At 37.1% G+C, this 26,628-nt stretch overlaps 1 protein-coding gene and 1 long non-coding RNA gene across 2 annotated transcripts in view; one reads left to right on the forward strand and one right to left on the reverse strand.

Moving 5' to 3' along the window:
- The window catches only part of SLC49A4 (solute carrier family 49 member 4), an 87,281-nt gene extending 61,901 nt beyond the window's left edge, over window positions 1–25,380 (forward strand). Inside the window, exons 6-9 of the mRNA XM_023214758.3 lie at window positions 334–401; window positions 4,119–4,246; window positions 16,753–16,935; window positions 23,492–25,380. Coding sequence (XP_023070526.1) covers window positions 334–401; window positions 4,119–4,246; window positions 16,753–16,935; window positions 23,492–23,607 — 495 coding nt within the window. The 3' untranslated portion in view covers window positions 23,608–25,380. The remainder of the gene's footprint in view (window positions 1–333; window positions 402–4,118; window positions 4,247–16,752; window positions 16,936–23,491) is intronic.
- On the reverse strand, window positions 23,331–25,731 carry LOC111544309. The gene is made up of 2 exons (XR_002732109.3): window positions 25,120–25,731; window positions 23,331–23,684 (listed from the first exon to the last, which is right to left on the reverse strand). It is a non-coding gene; the product is annotated as an uncharacterized LOC111544309 (long non-coding RNA).
- Window positions 25,732–26,628: the final 897 nt, after the last annotated feature.

A 26,628-nucleotide genomic window follows, 5' to 3' on the forward strand; every position in this document is an offset into this window, starting at 1 on the left:
TTCCTATGTTGGTTATATTTAAACTTTTTCGGGCTGTGACTATCTTCCATCCTTTTCTTAATTTTAAGAGTTCCTAGTCCAACATTAGGCATGTAGTACATACTTGAAAAATATTTGTTTGATGACATTGATTATTTTGTTGACTTCTATATTCCAATAAAAAGTTAATCAAGGACATGTTTTCTTAGATGTTTGTATACATTAGTTACACGTGAATTCTTTTATTTCATCCATTTAGCTATTAACATATTGATTCCAGAGGACTTTTTTTCATTCCTTTTATATTGCAATGTGATCGTCTTATATTAAATGTGTCTGCTTCTTTCTTAACAGGTAGATGCTGGCTGGATTGGATTTTGGTCCATAGTTGGAGGCTGTGTTGTTGGAATAGCTATGGCAAGGTGAGAATATTTTGTTAAACTTGTGAGTGGACAGAGGAAGGGGAAAAAAGCCTAAAGATAAATAGGCTCACCTAAATAAACATTGCAATTCAGGGAAAAGTAAAACAAGCAAAGGTCAGAAAGGGGTACTTGTTCAGATTACAAGAAAATTCACATGCGTTATATAGAATTACTGCCAACAGGACAGGTACGGTGGCTCATACCTCTAATCCTAGCGCTTTGGGAGGCCGAGGTGGGTGGACCTGAGGTCAGGAGTTCAAGACCAGCCTGGCCAACACGGCAAAACGCTGTCTCTAGTAAAAATGCAGAATTAGCTGGGAGTGGTGATGAGCACCTGTAGTCCCAGCTGCCGGCGAGGCTGAGGCAGGAGGATTGCTTGAACCCCGGGAGGCAGAGGTTGCAGTGAGCAGTGATTGAGCCACTGTACTCCAACCTGGGCAACAGAGTGAGACTCCATCTCAAAAAAAAAAAAAAAAGAGAATTTGCTGCTATAAGAAAGTTTCTCTGGAGTAGTCCCTTCCTCGAGTGTTTTTTTGGAGACTAGAAATGTATTTCCAGTGTAATTAAACTGCCTCTTTCCGTGTTATTGGAGAACAACATCTATAAATGGAGCCCGAAAAAGGTAATGTAATAATAAAGACAAATTAATAGTCATGGAGACTAAAAGGTTCAAGAAGAAATCATTCGTAGAAGTGTCATTAGAACTTTCCATGAACAGGCAATGTCCTGATTAGCAGATATTATATATTTATGGTCTTTTTTGGCAGGTATTTTCCTATGGTTATCCCTTTTTGATGCAAAATGTCTGTGAAGACTTTCAGTATCATCACACTCTCTTTGATCGTAACCTATTACAACAACACACTGTTAGAATTAGTCAGAAGAAGGAAAAAGGTCCCGTTTGTTCTAAAAAAAAAAAAAAAAGGAAAAGAATTAAAATGTCACTCTTTTAGGCAAATGCCTATAAAACTACTCTTGGTATTTTCCAAAGAGATAATATTCATTCACTTCCCAAATTATTTTACTATGCTCAAAAACAAAATTAGGCAATCAACTTTACCATGAAGAGGAGAATCTAATTATGTATTTGGGAAAATCAAATAAGAGCCACGTATCACCTCAATATCTAAATACTTAAATATAATTGATGTGGGATAATGTTATACCTAGATTTTATGGTTCGTATAGTGTTTCAGGGATATTAAAAGAATAAATTGACACTGTAATTTCTAAATCATTTTATTTGAAGTTTTAAGTTAGGAAAATATAAGAAAACTAAAAACTAAAGAAGCAGAAGGGGAAAATAGTATTTGTAGGAAATCACTGATATTAAAAATACATCAACCTGTCTTATTTTGACAAGAATTATACCTCATTTTTCTAGTTAAATCTCCAAGCCAATTATAGTGAGTCATCATTGATCACATCCTGTTCTGAGCACCAAATTGGTCAAAGAGGGAACAATTATGTATCAAAAATGATGTCTCAAATGTTTATTTCTCATTATTTTCCTTCTGTACCCCTTAATTTTAACTAGATATCGATACAACTAGAGGGAAAAGTTAGACTGAGGACTTTTCTGCTTTTCATTTGTTGAAATGGAAGTTCTAAAAAATACTACCCTTACTCTGGGATCTGAAATCAATTTCAGTTATTTCCTAGCCCTAAAATCAACTTTAAAATTACTTTCCTACCACCATTTTTAGGGATTCCCTAGAACAGAGCTACCTTGTAGACATGAGTGCTTTGGGTGATATTTTTGTAATTATGTTGTTAAAGACCACTATTAAAGGTACTTCTTGGTCCTAATAATATACTTCAGTGGTATCAGCCTATTCAAAAGGACGGGGTCTCCAAAAATAGCAGACTACAGCTGTCGGTTTATTCTTGTATGATCCGTTTCTATGAAACTTTCTTGCAATTCAGCTCTGATTTGTACCAAAAACCTGTTTGATTCTCTTATACCTTGTCATCTCTGTATCTGACAAATAAGTTTATGCAGCATACCAAAATGTAAATCTGAAAACTGTTAGGTAAGCGTGGGATTAAAACAGTCTTTTGGATTTTCTTGAGGAACATTTTGTAAAGTTGTGGAAACTTTTTCAGCATATGTAAGAATTTTCTGCTTGAGGACAAATTTAAGTCACTGGGCAAAAGTTAATTCATTTTTCCCACCAAAAGATGGCATCAGCTCTCATAGGAAGTCATTTTATTCTAGAAAACACAAACATGATTAACCATATCATGTCAAATAAGTATAAAACAGAAGACAGTATTCAAAGTTTTAAGAAAGACAGTCACATCATTACAATAGAAATTAAAATTAACTTTAGAAAATTCAAAGTGGAGAGAATATAGTAAATGTCATATTTGAGATGGGACCAACGATTCTATAACAGGAACAATTCTGAAGAACAAAATAAATTGTGCAGCCAGAGGATTGTGTCTATATAATCAACAGTTAATCTGCAGGTGAGGAAAAGCAGCTGGCAAGTGGGAAATTTTTTTGGCATAGCTAAATGATAAGCATCTCTACCGGATGCCCTTTAGTTTCATGAAAACTCAAACATGAAAACTTAAAATACTATAAAAGTCCCAAGTTTAGAAGAATAATATTCCTATTCCAGATGCTGTGTATGTTTTCTTTTCAGGAAGTTTACAGTCTGGTAGGGAAGACAAAAAATAAATGCAAAAACAGGACAATTTCCAATAGAGAAAGTGTTATGAAGAAATAAAATAGAAAGTGGAGATGGGATGGGGAAAGATTTCTTCACTGAGCCCAGAGGGCCTTTTGAACTGAGACCTGAATGACCCGAGGGGTAAGCAGGAGGAAGACGTGAAGATCCAGGTGGTACCAGCATTCCAGGCAGATGGAACAAGTACAGAAGCTACATATTGCTGTGGTAAGCAACCATGGCATGTATGAGAAAGAGAAACATGGCCATCCAACTGGAGAACAGTAGGAAAAGAGAGAGCAGTGGCAGGCAGCAGGTCACATAGGACCTGAGAGGCTCCGGTGAAGGCATCTATATTTGTTCTTGGAGTGAGTTTAAATTTTGAGAGAGATCTTTGCAAGTTCATGTCAACAAATTAGCCTGATCTTCAAAACTGGGATAATATATATTCATTATAGAATGTTTGGAAAGTATAGAAAAATATAAAGAAAATGACAGTGGCACTTAAAAACTCAGAATCAGCCGTGCATGGTGGCTCATGCCTGTAATACTGGCATTTGGAGAGGCTGAGGTGGGAGAATCCTTGAGCCCAGGAGTTCAGGACCAGTCTGGGCAACATAGGGAAACCCTGTCAGTACAAAAAAAAAAAAATTATTTAGCCCAGCTACTCAGCAGGTTGAGGTGGAAAGATTGCTTGAGCCTGGGAGGTTGACGCTGCAGTGAGCCTTGATCACATCACTACATTCCAGCCTGGGCAATGGTGAGATCCTGTCTCTAAAAAAAAAAAAAAGTAAACACTCAGAATATATCCTATAAATTGTAGATCCTGAACAAAGATGCCATTTTTTTGTGTTTTATAAGAGAGAAAAAATTATCACAAAGTAACATCATGTAAGAAAATTTGTTAAAAAAACACACACACAAAACTGTCTTTTAAAAGAATACATGGAAATTCCTCAAGTAGTTGTTAATGAAAGTGTGTCATTTGTTTAAATAGTATTTTTAAATCCCACTAGAATTAATAGAACATTTTTGTTTTTAGGTTTGCAGATTTTATCAGGGGTATGCTGAAACTAATTCTTCTCCTCCTGTTTTCTGGAGCTACGCTGTCATCCACGTGGTTCACCCTGACCTGTTTGAACAGCATCACACACCTACCTTTAACCACAGGTGAACATAGGCTATTTTTGAACTTTTCATAAATATTTTCGTTCATAGAAATGTACATAACTCTGACAGTAGGACTTCTTCTTGCTTTCTATAAGTAATTGTTAAATATACAAAAAAGTTTCTCTTGTCCAGTCATCAAACTATCATCTTATCTAAAGAGTCCAAGAAATAACTAAAAATATTTTAATTGGTATTTTTCATATGGAAAAGAAGTATAATCTTTAGCCTTAAAACGTAGAGCATGGAAATGCTTATTTTTTAAAAAATTCCTATCGGAGCATAATACAAAGATTTTTTTTGTTTGTTTTTGTTTTTGTTTTTTGAGACGGAGTCTCGCTCTGTCCCCCAGGCTGGAGTGCAGTGGCCGGATCTCAGCTCACTGCAAACTCCGCCTCCCGGGTTCACGCCATTCTCCTGCCTCAGCCTCCCAAGTAGCTGGGACTACAGGCGCCCACTACCTTGCCCGGCTAGTTTTTGTATTTTTTAGTAGAGACTGGGTTTCACCGTGTTAGCCAGGATGGTCTCGATCTCCTGACCTCGTGATCCGCCCGTCTCGGCCTCCCAAAGTGCTGGGATTACAGGCTTGAGCCACCGTGCCCGGCCAATACAAAGATTTTTATCCTGGTTATAGTCATTATATCACTGTTAAACAATAATAAAAATTAACAAAGGCAAAAAAACTATGGTATACTTCAGTAAAATTATTTGAACCAGCCTCTATAGGTTTATTTTACATTTAGTTTTATTACATCACTAATATAAAGTAAAACTTACTGGAAATACCTGTTGAAAGTATATTACAGCCAGCTTACTTAGCTTATCTGATAGACCTGAAACATTTTTAGTTGCTGTTGTTTTTGTTGTCATTATTAATATAATCAATTCAGAGTCTATTAGTTTTCTATCGCTGCTATAAAAGTTATGCAAATTTAGCAACTTAAAACAACAGAAATTTATTACCTTACATTTCTGTAGGGTAGAAGTTTAACACAGGTCTCACTGGGCTAAAATCAAAATGTAAACAGACTCTAGGGAAGAATCTTTTTTCTTGCCTTTTCCAACTTGTAGAGGTCACCCACATTCCTTGTTTATGGCTCTGTCCTCCGCCTTCAGAGCCAGCAACCTTGGGTCAAGTTCTTTTCACGTCGCATTATCTGTGCCTTTCTTCCATCATTACATCTGCTTCTGAATCCTTCTGCCTTCCTCTTTCTTCCTGCTCTTCCACTTCCACTTTTAAGGATGCTTATGATTACACTGGGCCCACCAAGATAATCTGGAATAGTCTCTCAATTTTAAGGCCAGCTGGTTAGCAACTTTAGTCCCATTTCAACCTTAATCCCCTTTGTCTTGCGAAGTAACATATTCACAAATTCCAGATATTGTCATGAATATCTTTAGGGGAGGGAGGGCATTACTCTGCCTACCATGGGATGTTTTTAAAATTACTATGGCTTTATTATGGATTATTATTGGCTTATAAACCAGAGGCTGTTAGTGCATCTTCCTTTCTTCCAGCAAAATATTAAGATGCATATTTTATATTATTTGCAAGTAATATTCAGCCACCTTTTGCATTATGTATTTAATTATAGGATTATTTGTTATAAAGGTAGATTGTAAGATTGTGACAGTCATTTATAACAAGCATTTGTATGAATAGAAGTAAATAAAAGTCTGAAAGTGACTCCATAGGGACCTGTTGGCCGGTGGCATGTGTGTTCCATGGGAATCTTTGAAAAGGCAGGTGTTTTTGGTCTACATTATATGTAAGGAATATTGCATATCCCAATTTGAACCGCTATACTCTGTAATAAAAGAACCACCAGTTTACACATCAGAGGCATCAAATCTTTCAAGGACAGCCATTTATTTGGGATTACCTACCACGTTTGCAGTGATAATAGGGCGAGGGGATAAGGTTGCCGTATACTAAAAATTAGCAACCTCTGCACCAAGCCAGCCACCCTGGAGTGCCTCAGTAAACTCACAAGGGCAGCACAGGGATCCGCAACATCTGTCAGATACTGGTTGAACCTCTAGTTCAGAGAAGTTCCCAATTTCTGCATTAGATTCTGCTGCATTCTGTTTGATGACATCATATCTTTGCAAAGTAGTTTTTTTGGCAGTTGCTGTGATAAAAAGGAAGTACACACAAGTGCCACACAAAAATTAGTGTGGAACACAAAATGAGGGTGGGGGGTGTCCAGTCTGATTCCAAACTCTTAAAAGTCTTGCAGTGCACATCAGTGCACACATCTCATCAATAAGTAATTGTGGTTCTTTAAGATTGAAATAAAAATATATTTCCGTTAGCTTATGGGTATTATTTTTTTAATGGCTACTAAATTGTTAGGACATATAATACATGTTATTAAATAGTTTGAACCAAATGATGTGATTAATGGGATTGTTGGCTATTTCTTTTGGCCTTGGAACACTGTGAAAAAAATTATTGAGACACTAGGAGTGCTAAGAACAAAGAAGGCTTGGAAATCCCTGCTCTACACCATCCTGCCAACAGTCCCTCTTCTCTGTACACATGCTTAGCCTGGAAAACCCAGTTGTCCAAAGTAGTAATTAGATACAGAGTAAAATACTGTGCACTGTTGTACACGCTGGCATCCTACATTGGGGTTTTGAACAATTTTGGCAAGTATTCTGAGCCAGAGCCAGAATTTTTTTAAAATTTTTATTCTGGTATAACTTCATAATTTAGCAGTTGTACAACATTCTGGTAGAACAGTCTTAGTTTACAACTCTTCTTATTCATGGCATTACATTCAGTTTTTGTGTGTGTGTGTGTGATACTGTATGTCAAGTTAGCATCTGTGAGATTTTACAAGAACATAGTCATGAGTACATAAAGAACAGATTTCTTTCCCTTGAATTAAGTATAGAATTTGTATTATAAGATAGTACATTCCATTAAATTTTATGTCTTTTCAATTTAATATGATAAAATTAACAGCTTTATCTCTGGGTGGAGGATTAAGAGTGAACTTAGTTTTTTAATCTCTTTTTTTTGTCTGGATTTGTATGAGTATGTTTTAATTTTATAATCAGGGAAAAATGTATTTGAAAATTATACATCTTTTAAATCTTAAAATTGATGTGATTGACGCTAGTCAAGACCATATTTTACCAGTCTGGTATTGAAAACAATTATGTTGGACAGAAAGGAAAGCAGAATTCTAAATTAACTTAAGGCCAGAATTGAAAGATAGAGTTGATGTGGCCAGCTTAACAACCACAGAATTTATAAGTTCTACTGTCGTTTTCAATTGTAAGTAAGTTTTTGAATGTCACTTAGATACTCCTGAAAGATACATTTTTACCGTACAAGCACACTGAGTTAAGGACTAGATTTGTCCACATTCCTTCTCTGAATTATAGCAGGTTTTTGTCTCTCTCCCCTAATACTACTTAATAGTTACCTGGGTATATATGTCTTATCTTCCCTGCCAGTCTGAAAATCTCGAGCATGGTTTTTTGCCAACTCCCACTGTGGAACCTAGCACAGGCCCTGAAGAAGGAGTGAATGAATGAATGAATGAATGAATGAATGAATGAATGAATGAATAAAGTATATGTTATCTCCATGTGAGCCGCTGTAAACATTACTTGTTGCCAATGGTAGTCAGCAGTTGTGGTCACTCTTATTCAGCACTTGCTGTAGGAAGGTAGAGGGGCATGTTTTAAATGGAGCACGAGAATTTAAATAAATCTGTCACAGATACTCTTACAAGCCTTGTAAAAATCTGACCTAATTCCTTTTCAGTAGAAGAGGTTTCATGAAAGGAAACTTACTACAAAATCTAATTATAGACAAATCTATACCTTTAGGCTTGTGTTTAAAGTCCATAATGGCAAATTCATGTTTCTTTTTTACTAGTCATTCCTATTTTAATCAGGAAAACATCTAGTCTTTTTCCTCTTTCCTAGCAAACTTCGAATTTCTATTATGGCTTTTTATATATCAGAAGACTCTACATGAAATGTATTTATAAATATATGCACTAATTTAAACTGTTTAATAAATGGAAAGCTAGTTAATTTTGTTCAACCCATGTGTTATAAGTGCTACTGCTGTCTCATTAAAACTTTTTTTTCTTTTTAGACAGTCTCACTCTGTCACCCACGCTGGAGTGCAGTGGCGCAATTTCAGCTCCCTGCAACTTCCATCTCCCAGGTTCAAGTGGTTCTCATGCCTCAGCCTCCCAAGTAGCTGGGATTACAGGAGTGAGTCACCACGCCCAACCTCATTAAAACTTTCTATTGCAATCTTTCTATAGTTCACTGGTTGTGATATTATTGTTACCATCTTTACAGAAGAAAATCTGGGTCATTCCAGTCTATGCCAGAGCATACTGTTTTGATACATTTATTTGCTTACATACATCCTCTTGGAGTCTTTTCCTTAGAGAAACTCAGAATATTTAAAATTGCATTATGTCTTTATTAATTGAAGTACTTAGAATAGGACGAATAAATAACCTCATGACTAGATAACATGAGTTTCAAAATCTTGTAGTTTATGCAGTAAACAAAATTGTGAAAACACATTATTCATCTTATCTGAGAACTAGATGTCTAGCAGCCCTGTTAGCCACAACTCACCAAGTCATTTTGTACTGAACAGATGAATGCTTTGAAAATGACATTTTGAAAAATGTTAGCACTTCGTTGAGTTTACTGAAACAGTATAATTTGACTGTTTGACAGAAGTTGCCTTGGGAGAGATTATTTATCTAATTTCATCTAAAGTTACTAGAATGCTATGACAGTGATATCAGAAACATGCTGGGTGGGGAAGTAAGGAAGGACAGCTAGCTAGACAGAAGCCCCCAGGGAGTGACAGCTGACCACAAGGTGACTTCAGGTGTTATTTTAAAGAAAGGAAACATACCCAGTTGTATTGAAAGGCATGCAACAGCTGGGTCAGTGGCTTACACCTATAATCCCAGCACTTTGGGAAGCCAAGGCAGTAGGATCACTTGAGGCTAGGAGTTTGAGGTCAGCCTGAGCAACATAGTGAGGCCATGTCCCTACAAAAAATTAAAAAATTACCAGATGGCATGGCATGTGCCTATAATCCTAGCTATTCAGGGGGCTGAGGTGGGAGGATCACTGGAGCCTGGGAGTTCAAGGCTATAGTGAGCCATGACCACTGCATTCCAACCTGGATGACAGAGTGAGATCCTGTCTCTTAAAAAAAAAAAAAAAAAAAAAAGGCATGCAACATGTATAGGCTAGAGAGTAATCCTCTTGCTATATTTTCATGTATTTGGCCTCTGTTCTTAACTACTCTTCAATTTTATGGACTAAAAGTGACAAACTCTTGTGCTTATGACAGACTGCTCAAGAAAGAAAAAGTAGAATAAGTAGAATATGGATTAAAAGAAGAGAATGGATTTGTGAAAAATCTTAATGTAAGAATCATTAAATGCGGAGGAAGATCATATAATGTTTATCTATGGAGATTTTCAAGAAGAGGAATAAGTCTTCCAGCAGATTCTGTGTTTCTTAGAGTTGGAGGGCTTGACTAGGCATCAGTGAGTGTTCCATGATTTAATAGTACATTGCAGCAAAATATACCTCATCCTCTTTTGGAACCACAGTTGCATATACTGCGTATTTTAATCAGCGGTAGATTATGAAGGCCACAGCAGTCACTTTTTTTAGGAAGAAATGTGATGCTGAGAGAAGAGGTACAGCTCAGTGATATAGAAAAGTATATCTGTGTGTGTGTACACACATACATGTATATTCTATGTATTCAGCACGCTCAAAACCTATGGAAAAGCTATGTAGTTAGCAAACACTGTGAATGTTTCTTCTGGCTGCTTATTGTTTCTCTTCATATGTACCTTCATTTGCAAAAGGTGTATTTTCACTTATTCAAGTTTAATTGGATTGTGATATAGTTGTAATAAAGGTCTAATCTAATAATTCCCAGTTAACTTTCCTAACTTCATCGTGAAATAAAAGTTCAGTCAGTATGCACAATAATAAAAGTTTGCCCAGTAAAGTATATTAATGTTATAAGCCTAACTTTCAGAGAAATTTCTTGATTCTACTCCTTAAGATAATTTATAATAAAAATGTGTTGTGTTATTTTACAATGCTACTTATTTCTTCATAAACCTCTAAGCAAATCTTCTATTATTCTTTTCCACCAAGAAGCACCTACAGGTTTTTTGATTTTTTGATGTTTTTCTTCTGAAACAGTCTCACTCTGTTGTCCAAGCTGGAGTGCACTGGTGCGACCTTGGCTCACAGTACCCTTGACCTACCAGGCTGAAGCTATCCTCCCACCTCAGCCTCCCAAGTTAGCAACTACAGCATGTGCCACCACGCCCAGCTAACTTTCTTTTTTTTTTTTTTTTTTTTTGTAGAGATGGGGTTTCGCCACATTGTCCAGGCTGGTCTCAAACTCCTGAGCTTAAGCGATTTGCCCACCTTGGCCTCCCAAAATGTTGGGATTACAGATGTGAGCCCTATGCCTGGCAAGATTTTTGTTTTTAATATTCTGGTTAAGTTCTCCTCCCTACATATATTTAAATTTGTTATTGATCTACTTAAATGAACTTTAGGCATCATCTAATATAATTTATCATTCAGTAAGTGAATCTCTTCTATCACATCCCAGGTTTATGTTCATCTGTCTACAACTTGAATATCTCCCACAAGAGAAGACATTATCTGTTTTGTTGTTAGCTCTGGGGCCTAGAACATTCATCCTCCCAGTGAGTTATAACTGATTTGAAGCAACAAAGCTCGCAGAGAACAAGTCTACTCCCTTTCTTTTCCATTGACAGCCCTCAAAACATTTGAAGACAGCTGTCAAGCTGTCATGTCTGACCTTAGCTTTTAATTTAACCATCCCCCCCACCATCGCCACCATTCTTAGAGCCATTCCTCATCGGATGTGGATTCCACACCACTGACCTGCCGGATCACTCTCTTCTAAACCTATCATAGCTTGCTAGGGTCCTCCTTAAAATATTTTACTAGAATTTAGCACACTTCCTGCTGCATTCAGCACCAAAGCTGTTGCTTCTATTGGTTAGACATGCCTTTTTTTTTTTTTTTTTTTTTTTGGAGAGAGGAATATAATTATCATCTTAACAATGTGCATATAAATGGTTGCTGGGGCAGCAGGTGTCCATCCTATTCCTTAGAGTAAGAGTGATCTGAGGTTATTTACTGCTCTAACATAGCAGCCTCCACATAATACGTATCCGATAAGTTGTTTTGAAGAAAGGCTTAAGCTAAGTTTTCCCTCTTCTATACTTAGACATTTGGGGCCAGTGTTATATTTATTATGATTAAAATTCATCTTTTTGTTTGTAACCTTTTGATATTCTTTGTTTTTGGTTCTGTCATATAATGTGCAGTCACTTCCAGCTTTTGTGCTGAATATGGATTTGGGAAATATGCCTTTCGTGTCAATACCATTGGATTGAAAAATACCAAGCCTTGTTATTTTTTGTTTTTTTCACTCTGACACAGTGAATTGGCAGAAAACATGCTAGAGAGTCTGTAGGCCTTAATCATATTATTAGCACTGCTAATTTACAGTGTTTCTAAATAAGCTGTTTTTTTACTTTCAGAACTTTGGTCACTTCAACTGTAAAATACTTTACCTGCCTCAAAGAGCTGATAGGATAATCAAATAAGATAATAGATGTGAAAGCAGTTTTTAAAATATTTTTAGAAATTATATAAATCCAAGATTATGAAGTTGCAATTGTTACTGCTGTCTTGAGAATCTCATTAGATATTGATAGAATAGTTCTTATTCTTATCTGTGATTTGTTTTATAACCACTGATCCCCTAAGTTTTTAGTGTAACTTTAGTTAATAAAAATGTATTCATGCATAGTTTTGTTTCCCTAAAGTTTAGTAATTTCATTTGTTGTGGGAACAAGGGTGGGAAGGAGTACTTTCAGGGTTATGATCCAAGTCATGTGCTTGAAATACATTCATTTTTAACTGTACTTTGTGCTGCACAGGACTTTGTTTTTTGCAATTTAAAGTGTAGGCCCATGAAATCTTATTAGCTTTTTATTAGAAAAAAGGTCTGCATCAGCACTTTAGTTGTGTTTATTCTGCTGAATTACCTTGAATTTTTAATTGAAAGGCAGTTGATTATAATTTTAGTATCAGTGTTATACAAAGTTATGGAAATATTTAATGATCATGTAGTTTGAACCCTCGATGACAAGCAGGAAATTATCTTGTCTGCCTGACTTTTAATAGATGACATTCACCCACTGAATGTATGAGACTCTAAACTGAAAACTCAAATGGAAGTCAAATTCAGACTTGGAATAATCAGCATCTGCTTTATGCATGCCCCAGAACACTGGAATATATTAAATCAGTCCTGACACGGCTACCTTCCCCCATTCTGATGATGAAGATCTTAATCTAACCCCTTTCTGGGTAAATTATTATGATTGTTTACTTATTGCAATAACAAGTGATATCCACATGTCTATCCAGTGTAATAAAAACCTCTTGGTCATTACTTTTATAGTAATACAAGAAGCAAACACCGATACTGAGACAATTGAATGAAAATACCTAATTTTTGATTACTGGCCTCTAAAGTTGTATCATCCATTTATCCTACATATAGTAGCCCATTTGTCCTCCATATATAGGAATTCTAACAAATGAAGTGGGAATCTTCATGTCAAGGATTCTGCGCCAAGGCTATGTTATGTGGCTCCTGGGTATAGACATCAGCTCTTTGGGTCAGCTCACCTGGTGATAACCAATTCTGAGCTCATGAGCTCACAAACTCACATGAAGTGGAGTTGTGTCCACTGTCCATTCATTTGTTCATCATGAAATTTCTTTTAATTCTATTAACTAAGCTATACACATAGTAAAAAAAATTCAAATTCAAGTAGTAGAAAAAGAGTATAGAGTGAAAAGTCGCTACTCTCCTGTGACCCCCAATTTTCCTCTCTAAAGGCAAATCTGATTGCCAGTTTCTTCTGTATTCTCCTAGGGAATTCTGTGTATTTACAGACAGATAATTTGTATGTGCCCTTTATTTTAATATAACATACTTTTCAGCACCTTTTTCACTTATGTATCTTAGATGTTATTAATATTATTGTAATACATACAGAGGTGCCTCATTTTTAATTGTATAATATCTCTTTGGATGTTTTACAAATTTTTAACCAACCAACACCCCCCCGCCCCATTGGGAGTTATTTAGCTTGTTTTGAATCTTTTCATACTACATTTTTTTGTAAGTGTTCTTTGTATACCTATACCTGCATAGCAGTAGGATAAATTCCTAGGCATGAAATTGCTAGGTCAAAGAGTAATTACATCATTTATTTTGATAGACATTTCCAATTACTCACCAGAAGATGACCTATTTACAGTTCCATCAGGAATGTTTAACCACAATAAAAACTGTATCTTTCCAACAACAGTTATTTATCCCTCATCTTCCAAGTTCTCCCAGGATTTAGATACATAGAAAGCCAAAATCCAAAGATTCTTAATAAGCACGAAATGAGGGCCAAGGGAGTTGTATGGTCTTGAGGTCTCAGGGTTTTCAGAGTCCACTGCTTCCCCGTGAGATGCGTCAGAAGAGACTGGACTGACACATCCCATCCCCCTTTCTTTGTACCGTGCTTGATAAAAAAAAACAAAATCATTAAAATCAAATCTCTCTTTTCAAGACTCTATATTGATAGTTCTCTTTCAGTGTGTTCTTCTTATATTTTCATTATTTTACCACATAGAATTATTCTATTAGCCAGATTGTGATTATTTTTCAATTATTACATTTTAATTTGTCTGATTATAAATTATATGTAGGAGTACATTTCCTTCAGAAATAAAAATGTAGAAAGTATTATTTCAAAACATGTTTCCTAAAAACAGCTAATTCCATTGGAATTTGGGAATCTTTACTCAGAAGTAGCACTTGGTTTGGTGGTCCTTAAGAGCTTGATTTTTTTCCTGTTATTTACTTCAGTATTTTCTTGTTTTAAACTCTTAGGCTCATCTATGTTTGGGTCAATGGTTCTCTTTCCTCTGACTACCACTGACTGATCAACAAATTTTTATTTTAAAAAATAACTTGATGATGATTATTATTATCATTATTATTATTATTATTTGGAGAAACAGGGTCTCACCATGTTATCCAGGCTGGTCTCGAACTCCTGGGCTCAAGCAATCCTGCCTCAGTCTCCCAAAGGGATTACAGACATGAGCCATCATGCCAGCTTGATCAATAAATTATTCTAGGCCGGGCGCAGTGGCTCACACCTGTAATCCCAGCACTTTGAGGGGCCGAGGCAGGTGGATCACTTGAGATCAGGAGTTCGAGGCCAGCCTGGCTAACATGGCAAAACCCCATCTCTACTAAAAATACAAAAAAAAATTTAGCTTGGCATGGCGGCACACACCTGTAATCCCAAATACTCAGGAGGCTGAAGCAGGAGAATCACTTGAACCCGGGAGGCAGAGGTTGCAGTGAGCCGAGATCGCACCACTGCACTTTAGCCTGGGCAACAGAGAGAGACTCCATCTTAATAATAATAATAGTAAATAAATAATTCTAAAATGTTTTGGAAATACAATACTCTATAGAAGCCACCAATGATATTCCATCCCTAGATTTCCCAAGGTACCACTAATGAGTCATATGTAAGTAGAAAATGTGATGATTTATATGATCTACATCTAGCAGATATATTGTGAACATGAAGTATTAGGTTCTGTTTTGGTTTTAAGAATCTCTTGCCGGGCGCGGTGGCTCAAGCCTGTAATCCCAGCACTTTGGGAGGCCGAGACGGGCGGATCACGAGGTCAGGAGATCGAGACATCCTGGCTAATATGGTGAAACCCCGTCTCTACTAAAAAATACAAAAAACTAGCTGGGCAAGGTGGCAGGCGCCTGTAGTCCCAGCTACTCGGGAGGCTGAGGCAGGAGAATGGCATAAACCCGGGAGGCGGAGCTTGCAGTGAGCTGAGATCCGGCCACTGCACTCTAGCCTGGGCGACAGAGCGAGACTCCATCTAAAAAAAAAAAATTTTTAATTAAAAAAAAAAAAAGAATCTCTTGAAAATTATGTCACGTTTTAAATGGTATTTATCATAGCTATCAGATGCTTCCCAAGTAATTGTGCACATAATTTGGTCACTGCCTTAGCCAGCAGTATGTTCTTTATTCACTAAGTGATTCTTTTGTTATCTGTTTCCATATCTATCTTCTATTCAAAGAAACAGTTGAAGTAATTACCAACTATTTGTATTATCAGAATATACTAAATATTTTATAATCCCCAAAGACTAATGTAATTGGAGGGGGAAGCAAGAGTGGAGGTTAATTAAAGAAATTCTATTAGAAATCAGTGTATACTATTATTTTTTTTTTTTTACCCCTTCAACAATGTCATGGACTGTTGATGATTGCATCAGTTGTGGTAAACTTTGGTAATTTGATACGTTCTGTGAGTGTGTGAATAATACCTAACAGATTTAAAGTAACTTCCTTACTTTCTGCAATTCTCATACAGGATTGTTTTTTCCTTAACAAATACTTTTATTAAAAATATTTTCCTTGTAACCTTAAACTTAGGATAAATTCTACTCATTATTATCAGTGAATATGATATACTTATTAGGATATAGAGACATGTTTTAGGTTTCTAAATAGGGTATCATTTTTTCCTTTCGGGTTCTGTTTTCACCTTCAAGTTAAAATTAACAAAGGTTTATAGAGAGACAGTAGTAGCAATGATAAAATTAATTGTAGTATATTTCCCCAGACTTTCTTATAAGAGTAACATCCTTATTCAATAGATTTTGCCACAGAATAGTGTTAATAGATTTTTAATGGTTTGATTGGGGATCCTAGTCACTATTAATTGTACGTTTCTGGATGGAATCTTTTTCTGTGTTTCAGAAAAGTTACTCATTTAAAAAAAATGTTGACCTAAAACCCATTCCAAAATTGAGGACTAATTCCGTTGTGTTTCTCAAGAAATTACATACTACATAATGTTTATTTTGTGCTTGAAAGCAATTATTAACCTCTTTAAATTATTAATCTCTTTAAATATGTAATTTTCAGTAACATTTAATGTTTCTGACATTTATGCTTAGATTTTACATTCTCTTTCTAAAATTATGGAAGGAGTCTGAAGGAGTGTGACCAAGCAGGAGAAGAATCCTTTTAATTATATGATAGTGGTAAATTGTTTTGTGCTCTGGAATAATCCACCAGAAAGATAAAGGAAATAAACTGGTACCCATCCAGCAATAAAATGGTTTGTGTCTACTCCAGAAAACCACAGCAGAGAGCTGGCAGATGTGTGAAACTTTGTCAAACTTTATCAACTACCTTTGAAAAGAGAAGACATTTTTGAGTCAATACTTGGGAAAGAGAACACCCCAAAGATCTGTCTGATATGACTCACGGCCACTACTGTGAAACTAAAATGTTTGTGTTTTTATTTTAGTGACGTTGTATGCCTCCTGTATTCTCCTGGGAGTGTTCTTGAATAGCAGTGTACCTATATTTTTTGAGCTTTTTGTGGAAACTGTCTACCCAGTCCCAGAAGGAATTACTTGTGGAGTTGTCACTTTTTTAAGTAATATATTTATGGGAGTACTTTTATTTTTTCTCACATTTTATCACACAGGTAAGAAATTTGATTTTTTATTTACTGTCTAAATGTGTTACAAGAAAAGTTTGGGTCAGTATAAAAGTTTTTATATGGAGAAGTCTCTAAGGCAAATTACTTAATGTGAGCTTGCATTGCCAGTAAAAGAAAAATTCCTCAATTGCTTTTCTTAAAATGCATTCTAGCTCAAGTGCACCCTCACTTTTCCCTGGCCCGGCCCTGTACTCCCCGCCCCGTGAATTTCTGAATTAATTAACCTGGACTGGAGCCCAGGTGATTCAAATATGCAGATTCTCATTGAGAACCTCTGATCTGTTGCTTTTTAAAACTACTTGGAATCTCTCTTAACACAGGGTATAATTTAATGTTAGGGGTGTATATGGAGTTTAAAGCCTGTTGAATGAGAGGAAGTCACCCAATGTAAGGAATGCTCTAAAATGCGACCTCCAAGAGGCCAAATTGTTTATAGGAATGTTTCTGACAGGGTTATAACTGAAATAATAATCATGCTAACCTCCTTGACTGGAAAACAAATTTTGAAACTTTTTTTTTTTTTGAGACAGAATCTCACTCGGTTGCCCAGGCTGGAGTGCAGTGGCACCATCTCAGCTCACTGCAACCTCCTGCCTCAGCCTCCTGAGTAGCTGGGACTACAAGCAGATGCCACCATGCCTGATTAATTTTTGTGTTTTTAGTAGAGATGGGGTTTCACCATGTTGGCCAGTCTGGTCTGGAACTCCTGACCTCAAGTGGTCCACCCACCTCAGCCTCCCAAAGTGCTGGGATTACAGGCATGAGTCGCTGCACCTGGCCAGAAACTTTCAAAGCCAGTGTGAAACAGAATCATCCCTGGGTTTTGGACAACTTCTGGCGTAACACTTTCACCCACCAGCGCAAAGTGTCCATAGGATAGATGAATTTCTTAATATAATGAACAGTGCATTAGATTGTTGCTGTCAATCAGTAATGCAGGTAAAGTAGTTCTTTGCTAAACCTGATACAAGTTTGGTTTATCATATGAAGGAGAGTGATATTAATGAAGTCAGAAGACCACTCTTTGTTGTCTTGGAAACACGTGCTTCCATCAGGGAAAAGCGCCGTCACCAGGAATCAGGTTCTTTGCTTCCAATTAGTTTTCTCAACAGCGTAGTCTGACAATCGTTACATATCAGCTTTAATCCACTTCAGTTATATCACAATTTAAATTAAGTGGCTTATTGCCTGTCTGTCTGGTAAAGCATGTGATGCCCCCTGGGATGGTAGAAGCAGTTTTCCAGCTGGTGGGCACAGTTTTGCTTAGTGGTCGGTGCCGCCCAGCAGAGCATGGTTTTTTCTGTCAGCTAGAAATAGAGTTTTGTCCTCCCAGTATTTAAAAAGAACAACAGCAGATGCCAGATAATGTTATCCCCCAATAAATCTTTTGCTTATGGCCTCTAGTATATAACAAACACATTTTTATTGATCAGTTTAAGGCAGGGGAGACACCAATAATGGAAACTGCCCTAAACTGTCTTACTGCAACAGAGCTTCGTGCACACCTGACCATTTTGCCTGGCCAGTAGTTTATCTCTGTCGCTCTCCTGGGTCCTGCTGCAGTTTTGACTTGTTTAACAGCATCTGGTGTCTGGAGTGAATTAAATGGAACTGACGTCAATCAGTGCTCATTCCTCATTTTGCAAATTCATAGTGACCAGATACACGCAGATATTCTATTTCTTTGGCAGAAGGAGCGGAAGAAACATTTAGTACTATTTCTACCCATTTCTGATATAATCAAGGATTCATCTAGCTGGGAGAAACAAAACTTCCCTCTTTTTGGTTGGTTTCTGACCATGTATTCTTATACATGTCTATATAGATGTTAAAAAGTTTCCACCTAAACTTTGTAACTATTGTGAACAAAAGTGAAACTTATTTTTTAAATAATTTCAATGTTTATTTTAGATTCAAGGAGTACCCGCGCAGAATTGTTACATGGGTATATTGCATGACAATGAAGTTTGGGACACGAATGATCCCATCACCCAGGTAGTGAGCATAGTACCCTATGAAACTTTAAATAATCATTAATTTTAATCCACCAAGGTGGTTTCCAGGAAAAAGGTCTCATTAAATTTTGACATTTTAGGCGGTTAATGAGAAGATACCTGTGAAAGAGCCTAGTCCGGGGCACAGCTGGCACCCACCAATGTTTGTTTTGTTTCTTCTAGATAATTAGCTGACTGATGCTAGGAATTTAAATATCTAGTGTTTCATTGCAAAGAAATGCTTTTATATGTGTATCTGTGGGTGTGCATAATGAATACACGAAAACATCATCCACATCTCTCTAGGGCTAAAGTTACTAGAACTGTGAAATCTGTGTTGAAACTGTTTTCAGTAGGGTTAATTGACCTTGCCCTAAAAGTCCTACAGCAGAGGTCCACATTCTTTATGGTCTGAGGTATGATTATACATAAATTGCAAATCTAAAAATTCTGTAAAACTGTTTCCTAACAATAACTGTTAGTTCTGCAGCCTAGTACCCTAAACATTTTATATGATAAACTGAATCCCCTCCCATTAAAGCTAATGTTCATATGTCATTATTCAGTTATTTTGAAACTTGAAAACTCACCTACAAGTTAATTATATGTCAAAATTCAACTATTATGTGATTAGAAGGCCTGATTTTTTTAGGGATGGGGGGAGACAGGGCCTTGCTCTGTCACCGAGTCTGGAGTGCAGTGGCGCCATTATGGCTCACTGCAACATCAGCCTTCCAGCCTCAAGTGATCCTCCCACCTCAGCCTCCCAAGTAGCTGGGCCCACAGGCATGTGCCACCAAACCTGGCTAAATTTTTGTGTTTTTTTGTAGAAATAGGGTTCCACCATGTTGCCCATGCTGGTCTTGAACTCCTGGGTTCAAGCAATCCACCTGCCTTGGCCTCCCAAAGTGCTGAGATTACAGGCATGAGCCACCACACCCCACCTAGAAGTCCTGAATTTTAATCATCATAAGGATCTGTGGTTTTTAAAGTCACTTTTCAAGGAAGTACTAAACTTCCTGACTAGGGTTTTTCCCCCTACAGTGTGCTATCCGATAAGTGAATACATCAGACAATTTTTAGGGCTATACAGACTAACCCCAAAATGACCGCAATAGAATGCCTTGCCTAGCAAGCTAGGTTCTGCTGGTGATTTGCTTGCAGATTAGAGCCATTGCAGTCATTGAGGGCAAATGTGATTCAGGCTCCTGTACCAATGCCACTGGCTTATGTGGAGCCCTGGGTCACAGGGTCTCCACGTCCTATTTCAGTTCTGCTTTGGGTACCTAGAACCTTGTCAGAAGTATTTTAGAGTTTTACTGACTTGGATTTTTCAAGGTCACTTTCAAAAAAAATGTTGTTACTTGCTCCCTAATATAAGCATATTTGTAAAACTGAGTTGCTTCCTGTGTTTGTTTTGAGAATCTCATTGAGTTGATATAGCATGGTGATGCTTTATTCTAATAACGTCGCCTAGAAAAATCAATTTGAGAATGCGCTTATATCCTTTATGTGCTCTGAAATGGATTCTGTTTAATATTCTGAAGTTTGTGTTGTCTGTTACTTTTTGTTCTAGAAGCTTTGCAGAGGGTTTTGGCTAAAAGCATCACGATTTTTATCTCAGTCCTTTCATTTTAAAGTGGCTGACCATGAATGTGAAGCTGTGTTGTCACTCAAAAGATTCAGGGGCCTGGCAGAGGTGGGAGGTGTTGACTAATGGTTACCAGGAAAACAAAGAGCAGGTTCAACAGATGTGGACTAGTGAGAAGTAATTTTATATCTAAGAATTAGAATAATGGAATGTGATGGTAAGATCTACAGGGTAATTGATGTGAAATGAAGATAGCAGGGCATTATCCTGGGAAATCATGGGGTCAGCTGGCTGCTCACCTTGAGTGAGAAAGGAAGCAATCTTATTAAATCATCATAAAAGAAAATAGGAAGTTGTTTCTGGAGGATGGTAGCTGGAAACAGGCAAGTACTTATAAGTGGTAGAAACTGAAAGCATGGCATCAGTGAAGGGAAAGATGAAGTGAAAAGTACAACAGTGCTTCCAGAAGAATAAGGTAAGAGGATGAGCAAAATCCCAATTAATTCAGTCCCAACAGAGCCTCATCATTTGGTGCAGAGCCCACTTCGCTGAGTAAGGTCGAGCACCTGTCTAAACTGTAAGTTGGCAGAATGAGTACTCCGACTGCTGTGTAGTAGACAATAGTGACCCAGCAGAAGTGTGGGGCAGACTGTAGGGCCCTGCCTTCAAGTGTGGATTTATATTTTATCTAGTGAAAGGCAAAGGGAAGGAGTATTAGAAAACCATGCTTATTTTAAAAGTTGAAAAGAATTATAATACGAAAATTTCGGTGGCTCAGGATTCTGTTAGTTCATCTACATCAGGATCAGAAAGGACAGCAGTTGACTTTGCTACTGCCAAGTCAAGTTGGATTTTTAGGCAAGTTATTTCCTTGCTTATTAGAGCGCCTAAACAGTGGTTTATGTGAATGGTTTTCAGCAGGAAAATGTAGAGGTTCCTCTATCTCTGACCTTTTGCTTTCTAAAAAGGCAAATAATTTCAAAGAACACTTGAAGTTGACTGAGACAAGTGCATTTACTGAGAGGTGGATTTGGCTTTTCAGAGAGAGGCACACAGTAAAAACCAGTCAACAAACTGTGGCGCTAAAGAGCAATTATGAGACGTTTTTAGAGATTTCATCTGAACCTGTGTAGAAGAAATGATTTTACAATTCTAATAATAACTCTGAAATAAAAGGTCTGTTTTGGCAATATTTGACAAGTTTCTCAGTTTAAGAAAAGCAAGGACAAGCCGATTGTTGCTATGTGTGTTGCTCTCGTTCCCCATAAAATACAGTCTCTAAGATTTAGCAGCTGTCATTGTTGTAAACCGTTTTGTCAATTACCATACTTAATCTGTTGCTTGAAATTCGACCCTGAAGTCTAAGTTCTCCCTTTTAATACAAACAAAATGCTATTGTCTATATTTTACTACTTTTTAATTTTTTACTACTTCTTTTTGCCTAGTAAAATTATCAGAAATCCAGGGGTTCTATAGTCAACATAAAAGCAGAAAATGCCCAGTGTGTCATTTCAGGAAACATGAGAATGAAGACAAGATCTCATAGATCACAGCTTCTCTGAGTATTTAGACTATGTTCAATCCAAGTAAAGCAGAGAAAACAGCTTTACATAAAAATACCATTGAAATACATGTCTTTGTTACATACTATAGAATAGCATGTCTGACTTTTAAAACATAGTAATTGAGAGGTGGGGAGGCTATATTTGTGAGCATATTACAGAAAAAAAGGTATTGTAGCACCTCTTCTTGCCAGTCAGTCTTCTGATTTCCATTCCTGAGCATAAATTGCTCCTTTAGCCATATGAATTATGGATTAAACTAAAGCAGCAGTGTGGAAATCTTTAGGATGACTTTTGAAGATTAAGGCAGAATTAGCATTTTGTAGAAGTACAAAGGGAAAATATAAACCCATAACAGTGACCAAAAAAGAAAAAAGGCACCAAGGAGCTTATTTTCCTCGCTTATTTTTTTTTAATTGAAACTGCTGAATGGATATTAAACTAGAAACGTTGTCCCCACCACCTTTACCAACCTCTTTATGCCAAGGAGCTATTCACTTCAGAGCCTTGGGATTAACTGGCAGATGGGATTGGGGTGGAGGAAGGCTGAACAGATGCACAGCCCTAGGGTCCCTGGAGCTCCAGGAAGCAGCTAGAGGCAGCCACAGTGGTCAGTGTGTGTTGGTAGCAAATGGCTCAAGATTGTCTTGTTGGAGAGTCCTGAATTCATGAGAGCATTTCTGAAGAACCGTGTTCTTGACACATTAAATCAAACAACAACAGAATTGCCCATTCAGATGATGCCTATAGGTTTTCCAGTAATTGGCATCATACATAACCATTCATGCTGGTATAGAAGAAGACTAGAAAGAAATAAGCCAAAATATTCACAGTGATCTCTTTGGGGGCAGAATTATGATTGATTTTTTGTATGTTTTATTTTAAAATATATTTTCTAATCTATTTTACGGTGATTTCTACTTAATGTTTTTGCTGAGAAATAGATATTTCTATCCAAAATATATACAAGTGTTATCCCAAAATTCAGGTGATTTTCATATTTGTCTTTTTAATCCATCAGCTGTTTATAAACAGGGACAAGAGTGATGTAATAGAGGGTACTTAAAAAATAATTATCAAACTAACATTTAAAGGTGATTGATTTTTTTCTTTGAAGTAATTTATTTTGTAACCAAAGTCAAGGTGGATTAAATTGATGAAGAAAAGTTATGAACAATATTGATTAAAAATACTCCACATGGAAGCCCCGTCATATATTACACACATCACTTAGTCTCCAGATTGTCACTGTTTATTGAAAGTCAGTTTCTAGGCCTTCCAGGATGCATTTATTATAAGTACTTTTTAATGCAGAGCAGATCCCTTCCGGCATACAGGTGGTGGTCTGCTGGTGATACATGAATGTTTAAAACTGCATGTTTTTTGTCTTACAGAGTTGTCTTGGTTCAACTGGTGCCTTCCCGGGTCGTGTTTGCTCAGTCTCCTCCTCATTCTATGCTTCAGGGAATCCTATGACAGACTCTATCTTGATGTGGTTGTCTCCGTTTAATAGCACAGACTTGAAGGAGTTTAAAAGGAGGCTGGAAATCAATACTGCACACTGCACATTTGCTCGGAATTGCACATCTAACAGGAAAAGAGGGAGAAGAAAGAAACTTCATTCAGAGGTTTTGTTAGGTTACAGATTATCACATTAATTTAATTACTACTAGGTAATAATAATAATAATGGGAGACTTGAGTGATAATAGGGGATTTTAAAACTCTACAGATGGCATACCTGTGCCTGATTCTGGGGTTGGAAGTGTGACTTCTTACACGTAAAGCACTACCTAAGTAATACTCTCTCTGTTTTGTGCCAGTGCTAAACTACTGATTACTTGTAATTATGAAAAGAAATAAAGGGTGTCTATCACATGAGGATAACGCCTTCCCTAAGTCACATAATCAGAATAGGAAGATATGCCACTAACTTCTAAAGAAGTTCAAACCCTGTATCCAGTTTTAATGATAAAATAGCCAAGAGGTATATCGATGATAGAAATTAGCCATGTGTACACTACATTTTTTCTAATAAAGCCATTTCTTATATGACTCCTTATTTTAATCAGGTCAGAAGCCCTTGGCCATCTTTACTATGGTGATCAGGTGCTTTCCAGTGACTTCCGAGCATAGGCACTGTGTCTCCATCTCAACTTATCCTTGTTTCTGTGAAATACAATTTCATCTACTAGGCCCTTAAATAATTATGTGAGGGTGACTAAATGTTTAGTGTAATTACATTAAATATTGTATGAAAAATGTAATTCCATTAGGATCTAGCACTTTGTTACAAATGAAATGACAAGTCACATAGACATACTGTGTCTTCTGCCTGTTTATGGTGGCATGAGATGTAACGTCCAGAGCCAACCATTATTTACCAGGGTTAGATTTTATTCAGTGACCCTAGTTTAAAAATAATAATTTATCACATTGAAACTCAGCCCTGTGGAATGATTTCTGAATTACATCCTGTGTTTCAGCTTAGGTTGTAAAATACTCCATTCTCTGTGGAGTCAGTGTATTTGAGAGGGCAGTGTTTTGCCAGTACCTATCTTCTTTCTATAGACGATAGCTTTTTAAAAAATAAGAGTTCCACATTGGGTAGCTCTCAGAAACAGATTTCACCGTGACATAAAATACGCTGCAGTGGGAGTATGGTATCACCACTATTCATATTTACATCATTCCCCTCACACAGAAAAACCAACCCTTTTCCCAAAAAGTCAAGAATACTACTATACCTTTATTATTCTCAGCTTCCTCCAGCCCCTCTTCTTGTTTTTCCTCACTTGAAATTGTACGTTCATTGTCAGCTAAGTATATATACTTTTGTGTTTTTCTGGACAGAGTGCAAGTGGCTCTTATTAGCCAAGGTGGTGAAGTATGGTTCAGGAAAGCTGGGCAACACTGGGCCCTGCTCCTCTCTGCACCTGTGTACGCCATGACACACCCATATGCAGATCCCCAAGTCTCTCTCCCCTCCCCCTTAGCAAGTACAAGGCTGTGCATTAACTCACCTCGGTCCTAGAGGAGCAACCTAGTACTGCTTGGCAACTTCTAAGACCCTAACTTGTGAAACTAGGGAAGTAAGAAACCGTTCAAATTTAACATCTGTCTTCAGTCATCTTTAAATCATCTGTCTTTATAAACACCCTGCTCACATAGCAGAAAGACTGAAGGAACTAAGGAACTTGCTAAAGAGAAGAAGAAAAACAAAAGCTAGACTTAGTTCCAGTTAATTCTGTAATTCTTCTGAAATAAAAATGAAATAAAAGGAAGGCAGAAATCTCTTTTTTTTTGAGACAGGGTCTTGCTCTGTGACCCAGGCTGGAGTGCAGTGGCATGGTGCGATCTCAACTCACTGCAACCTCCACATCCCAGGTTCAGGTGATCCTCCCACCTCAGCCTCCCGAGTAGCTGGGACTACAGGCATGCACCACAACGCCCAGCTAATTTTTCTGTTTTTAGTAGAGACAGTGTTTTTCCATGTTGCCCAGGCTGGTCTCAGACTCCTAAGTGATCCACCCACCTCAGCCTCCCAAAGTGCTGGGATTACAGGTGTGAGCTACCATACCAGGCCAAGAAGGCAGACTCCTTGAAAATGATTCAAAGCCAGCCATTAAGGATATCCACAGACCATGAACCAGATGCTAAATAAGCACCACCCCTTCCTCTTCAGAGGGAATACAGAAAGGAGAGGGAAGAATTATAAGGTATTTGGTTTTAGAACTATTATGTTTGAGGATGTTATGGTATAAAGTTCTGCTATAGTAAGATTTCTTGTGTAGAACATTTTAATTATGGTTAATTGCACTTTTTTATTGAGGGACAGGATCTGACTATGTTGCCCAGGCTGGACTCAAATTCCTGGGCTCAAGTGATCCTCCCACCTCAGCCTCCCAAGTAGCTGGTACTACAGGCATGCACCACCACATCAGGCTTAATTCTTCTTTTAACACAAAGTAGAATAACACTTTAAAAGTATTACCTAAATGACTAATTAGTTCAAAACATCCCAAGTGGGTAGTGCTTAAAAATTCTTGCATTGTTCAGAATTCTTGTTTTTAGAATACATGAGGTGAGATGAGTCCCTGTATTTTGTTTGTATGTTCTTACCCCTCCAGCAGGTAATTGTTCTAATTACAAACTGCAGCTGTTTTAAGTATCAAAAATTTCGTATACCAAACCTGACAGGAAGGGAACCAAAAGGCTTGGGGGTGGGGAGAAGATTACGCATCATTTACTTGAATATTGCAAATCATATTTTCTTTTTCTTATTTCTATCATGCATCAGAATAGACCAGCTGCTCTCTTTACACTTTCTAACCATTATAGAATCCTAATGAAATGTTACAGCTGAAAGAAATCTTAACCCTTCACTAATCCAAACCCTCATTTTAGAATTTATAGAAATGATTCTAGAGAAGTAAAGTACAACTGAGGCTCACAGTTTCTGACTCCCAAACCAGGCGTTTTTTCCTACCTCACAGAATTGCAGCTTAATTTAGACCATTTTGGGTGTGCAT

Source organism: Piliocolobus tephrosceles, chromosome 2 (genome assembly GCF_002776525.5).
Source record: "Piliocolobus tephrosceles isolate RC106 chromosome 2, ASM277652v3, whole genome shotgun sequence".
Classification (NCBI taxonomy): domain Eukaryota; kingdom Metazoa; phylum Chordata; class Mammalia; order Primates; family Cercopithecidae; genus Piliocolobus; species Piliocolobus tephrosceles.